This window comes from Falco punctatus, assembly GCF_963210335.1.
Source record: "Falco punctatus genome assembly, chromosome: 7".
Classification (NCBI taxonomy): domain Eukaryota; kingdom Metazoa; phylum Chordata; class Aves; order Falconiformes; family Falconidae; genus Falco; species Falco punctatus.
Genome location: NC_137587.1, coordinates 23867359 through 23871441, shown reverse-complemented (window position 1 = coordinate 23871441; position 4083 = coordinate 23867359). Strand labels below are relative to the sequence as shown.

General features: G+C 42.4%; 1 protein-coding gene across 1 annotated transcript in view; it reads left to right on the top strand.

Annotated features, from left to right (window-relative positions):
• The first annotated feature begins 139 nt into the window (after positions 1 to 139).
• CAPN3 (calpain 3) overlaps positions 140 to 4083 on the top strand; it is a 31593-nt gene continuing 27649 nt past the window's right edge. Inside the window, exon 1 of the mRNA XM_080397709.1 lies at positions 140 to 2834. Coding sequence (XP_080253835.1) covers positions 2541 to 2834 — 294 coding nt within the window. The 5' untranslated portion in view covers positions 140 to 2540. The remainder of the gene's footprint in view (positions 2835 to 4083) is intronic.

Here is a 4083-nt window from a genome sequence, read left to right as displayed (position 1 = left end):
GAGTTACACGCCTTATTCTTTCCAACCTTATTTCTACTGTTGAGAATCACTACCAAGCATTCTTCCAAGAGTATCTGGTTAAAGCAGATGACTAGCTTTTACACTCCCGCCCTCAGTGTGATATCTATCTATATATAGTGTAAATAGATACAGTAAGTACTTATGGGGCAAATTTTCCGTAGTATGTGCCTAACTTCTATGGATTTCGATAGGAGTTAGTAGCTAAAAATGTTAGCAGTTGTGTCTTTAAATCTGAGGAAATACGTTTCAAAGAATATAATTTACGCTGTTATTTGTAGCAACTCACATACTTTTCCATATACTTATGCCATAAGTGAAGAAGTAAACTTATAGTATGTATTTACAAAAAAGGTAACTGAATTCAATTACCTGGAGATAAAATTTCATTAAAATTAAATAGAAATATCATCTCACATAAAAGACCTATATAACAAAACCATCTGTCCAGTAAAAACTAAGAAAGGGAGAACTGTTTTTTGAACAGGTATAACTACAAAATACTCCTGAACATCCATAAAGAGCAACATTGGGTTAGAAGCAAGGAGTGTGTGTCCACCTGCTACTCCCTATGCAGGCACTAGCTGAACTGTTAGCTGTAGCTGTAGCAACAGGTCATACTGTGACACTTGCTGACCATCCCAAGAAATAGAAGCAAAAATATAAAAACATGGCTAATCCTTCATTTGATCCTCCCCAGCAGCCCACAAGGAGTTTGTCAAACACCACACCTTCCTGAAACAGAGCTCTGTGTACAAGACGAAGAACAGTTTTTATAATCAGGCAAGAAGGGAGAATATGAGAGAAAGAACATATGCACAGGCTACAAAATAAGCATTTTTGCTGAAGCTGTGCAGTGAGAGAGGCCCTTGCATCTCACTACTTGCATTGCTCTTGAAATGTCCTGGAAAGAGTGATGCATGGCTTTGCCAAGCTGTCCTACAAAGTAATGTCAAATATGAGACTTGCAATCCTTGCATCTAAATGTGATGAGGAAGTCATCAATTCTGCATCTGGACAACCCACTCTGAAGCAATTACATTCCTATTTCCACAAACACTTGATTCCATTCTTTCTGATTGTCCTGTTGGTACAGAAAGGCTTGTATTCATGATAAAAAGAAAATAATTTAGGCTACCATTAGAAGACTGAGAATTAATATGCCTAGAGGTTAGTCAAGCTTGTCAACTATATTACCTTCTTTAGAAGTTCCCCTAGTGGAGTTTGTTTAATGAGCTGTAGAGATGGTCCGTTGTACTGTTAATTTGAAATGTGTAAGCCAAGCAAATGGCTAAGAAATGAAGAATCAGTGCTTTGGAAAACACCATAGCACTAGGGCAGAAGGTCAGCAACTACGTGAGCCAGAGTCCAGAGACTAGTGTCATCAGGCAGAAATAATACTGATGTCATGATGTGATTTAAGACTTCCCAGTCAAAGAAAAATCAAGGTGTAGGGACTTTTCTTGACACATAAACAATGTCACCTTTTAAAGAACTGTGTTATGAAGAAGAGCAACGTCATTAAATCTTCTTTCACAGGAGACTAATTTTGTCCGTTATCCCACTGTTGTGTGACAAAATAAATGTGCAAAGTCAGACATCTCCTCTAAGATTAGTATATCCTAACACACAGAGAACACCCAGAGTTTCCACACTGAGCCCCTTGTAAACTTTTCTGCACCTGTATGAGAAGGTGCCTTTTACATGGGAGGTAGCTGTCACCAGGTAAATCTTAGCACTGGTGAGCTGCTCTCTAGGGGAGCCAAACCCAGCTGGCAGGTATCGACCTGCCCTCAGTAGCATCAAATAATTACCTTTTTCACTGTTTGGTGCATGTGTTTAGATAATCCTTTCTGCTAGTGAAAATATGTATCTTGTCCACAGCAATAAGTAAAAGCAGCAAGTCGAGTACAACAGCTCCTTCAGGGGTGTCAGGACTAGTTTATTGGCTGGCAGTACTTCATAAATACATTCCCAAACCAACAGGAGTTTAGCTTCCAGTTTCACTGTGCTCTCTACTTAAGGAAAGGATGAGCTGCGTGCACCAGGGGTCAGCCTGGAAGCGAGAGCCTGTCCCAGGAACATGCCTGGCCCCCGCATGAGCTTCCCAGAAGACTGACACCATCTCACTAAGCCCGTCCCTCTCACTTTCCCTCTCTCTCTCTTTGCCTGTAGTTATTTTTAGATTTCACGGGTTAAAGCTTGTCCCTTCTGGACGCTTGTATGCACAGGGCAGGCACACACGTGCTGTAGATACTACAACTCGGGCACAGGAGTTAGCAACAGATTATCTTGTTCCTCCACATCAACGAATAAATTCCGACTTCTTATGACAAAACACTGCCCTCTGAGAGGATGCACAACGTGCTCAACCACAGGGAATTTTGTTGATTGCAGATTTGACTGGGAGACTTTAAACGGATAGAAAAAGCAGTTTACACAGCAGCTTCCTCTTTTCTCAGATTTCCTTCCAGTTTGCAAGATCTCGCTTTCTTTCAGCATTTGCTATAAGCCTGATTCCCATGCCGTCCGCCATAAATGCAGCAGTGGCTCAGCAGACAGCTGCTGGGTCCGTTCCCAGCGCTACTATCAGCACCACAACTGAAGGTGTGGGGGGGGGCACAGGGGGGATTTATTCTGCCATCATAAGTCGCAACCAGCCCATTATCAAGGTAAAGCAGAAGACCTATGAAGACCTTCACAAGGCGTGCCTGGAGAAAAACATTCTTTATGAAGATCCTGATTTCCCGCCAAATGAGTCCTCCCTCTTCTATAGCCAGAAAATCCCCATCAAGTTCGAATGGAAAAGGCCACATGTAAGTAACATGTTTTCTGAGTGCCTTTTACTTTCTGTAAATTGAAGTATTCATCCTGAACTTACATTTTTGCAGAAGGCGTGTATCGGGGGAGGCAGGGGGAATAAGCTGGAGAGGTATTTCCTTAAGAGCTCTGGAAGACGACTAGCTAGGGCTGTGGAAGCTCAGAGTGTGTGTATATAATGACTAAAATACAATAAACCAAAATGAAATCAAAAAAATAGATGGAATTAAATACGTAGAAAAACAAACATGGAATTTAATTTTCTTGTTGCATTATTTGCTAGGGATTTTCTTGTCTGAAACTACCAAAGAAAAATTCTCATTCTGCAACAAGTTACTGTGTTTGCTGAGGCTTAATTTTTAAACACTATCTTATTTCACTTACAATTTTACTTCAGTATTCTGCTGTTTTCCTAATCTGTGAAAATAAAAGGACAGGTTTTGGTCTGAAGCATGTTTTTATTCAGTTGTTTTGTTCCCAACATGGCTTAACTAACTTGAAAAAGGTGTTTATCATATTATCCACTTACTATGAACTTGGGAGTTCTAACCACTATGAGTACCCACTCCTGCCTACTAATCCTATTTCTTTTTCCTATTTTGTGGGTGTTCCCCTGCCAGCCTTCCTCTTCTTTCCCACCCTGAGTCTCTCTCACGGGCAGAGGACTAATTCCTCAATTCCCAAGTGATTTCCTGTCCTACTGCAGAGGAAGTTACCCTCTTTCCCTGCCATTCCTGCAACAGGGCAGCCCCCAGGACATCGCCTCAGCCCCTTCTGTCCCCTGTCCAGCAGCGAGGACGTGGTTCTCAGAAGCTTCCCCAGCTCCCTCTCTCTGGCAGGTTTTGGCTACCTCTTCTAGATTTGCCATACTTCCCCAACACCCAAATCTGTGCTTCAGTGGCAAAGTCAGTGGTGACAGATAAAACTGACCACAGGAATGTAACTGAATAGTGGAAGACCAGGCGCAGAGGAAGGCCATGTGCTGCAGTCACAACACCGTGAGCAATGTGGAGGGAGCAACATGCTGTGCCCTGTGCCTGTGTGTTTGTCATTCCTTCATCATCACCATGGCTACATCAGCCCCTGGAAATGAGTGCAAATGAATTAAATGCAGCCACAAGTCAATCAAAGTGATCGGATTTCCTGTTTCCACGGAGAGGGAAGCGCTATAGCGGTACAGTGGATGGGTGTCGGTGCCCTGGGGCAAACAGACTGCAAGTGTGCATATGAGAAAGCATCAAAACA